This window comes from Entamoeba dispar, genomic scaffold (genome assembly GCF_000209125.1).
Source record: "Entamoeba dispar SAW760 scf_1105229463371 genomic scaffold, whole genome shotgun sequence".
NCBI classification, from domain to species: Eukaryota; Evosea; order Mastigamoebida; family Endamoebidae; genus Entamoeba; species Entamoeba dispar.
Window position 1 is genome coordinate 1 of NW_001855659.1, and position 1,208 is coordinate 1,208.

Here is a 1,208-nt window from a genome sequence, read left to right on the forward strand (position 1 = left end):
CAATACCATCAGAAGTTAAATCACTTGGAAATTATTGTTTTAATAGTTGTTATTCATTAACAACAATTAATATATCGTCATCAATTACTAAAATAGGAAATGGGTGTTTTGAAGTATGTGCATCATTAACATCAATCAATATACCAACAACAATAACTAAAATAGGATTTGGTTGTTTTAAAGGATGTACATCATTAACATCAATTGATATAGATAATCTACAATTTATAAGTGAAGATAGAATATTTATGAATGAACCAGTGTTAGTTAGTATTGAAATACCAGATAATATACAAATAATAAATGGAAAGAATATTTTCAAGAAAGATATTAATAAATTTATTATTCCATCTTCAATTACTAAAGTAGGTGATTATTGTTTTAGTAATTGTCCATCATTAAAATCAATTAACATATCATCATCAATCATTGAATTAGGATATGAGTGTTATAATGGATGTTATTCATTAAAATCAATTAATATACCATCATCTGTTAGTAAATTAGGAAATTATTGTTTTTCTAGATGTACGTCATTAAAATCAATTAATATTCCTTCATCAATTAAAGAAATAGGAAATGATTGTTTTTATGAATGTTCATCATTAAAATCAATGAACATAGATAATCTACAGTTTGTTAGTAAAGAAAGAATATTTATGAATGAACCAGTGTTAGTTAGTATTGAAATACCAGATAATATACAAATAATCAATGGAAAGAATATTTTCAAGAAAGATATTAATGAATTTATTATTCCATCTTCAATTACTAAAGTAGGAAGTGGATGTTTTTATTTATGTTATTCATTAACATATATTAATATTCCATCATCAATTAGTGAAATAGGTGATTGGTGTTTTCAAGGATGTTATTCATTAAAATCAATTAATATACCATCATCTGTTAGTAAATTAGATAATTATTGTTTTTATTTATGTGAATCATTAACATCAATTAATATACCATCATCAATTAAAGAAATAGGAAATGGTTGTTTTGATGGATGTACATCATTAACATCAATTAATATACCATCATCAATTACATTATTTGGAGATGGATGTTTTTATGAGTGTGACTGTGAAGAAGAATAATTAAAAAAGAATGAAAGAATACCAACAGATTGTTTTAAATGATGATGAATGAAATAAAAATACAATAAATGAAATACAATATAAATTGAAGTAGAAATAAATTATAATTGA

The 1,208-nt window shown here is 22.8% G+C and overlaps 1 protein-coding gene across 1 annotated transcript; it reads left to right on the forward strand.

Moving 5' to 3' along the window:
• Positions 1-248: 248 nt before the first annotated feature.
• On the forward strand, positions 249-1,097 carry EDI_090280 (uncharacterized protein; the record flags this gene model as incomplete). Its single annotated transcript, XM_001740928.1, has 1 exon — positions 249-1,097. The coding sequence occupies one exon, from the start codon at positions 249-251 to the stop codon at positions 1,095-1,097; it is 849 nt and encodes a 282-aa protein (XP_001740980.1).
• Positions 1,098-1,208: the final 111 nt, after the last annotated feature.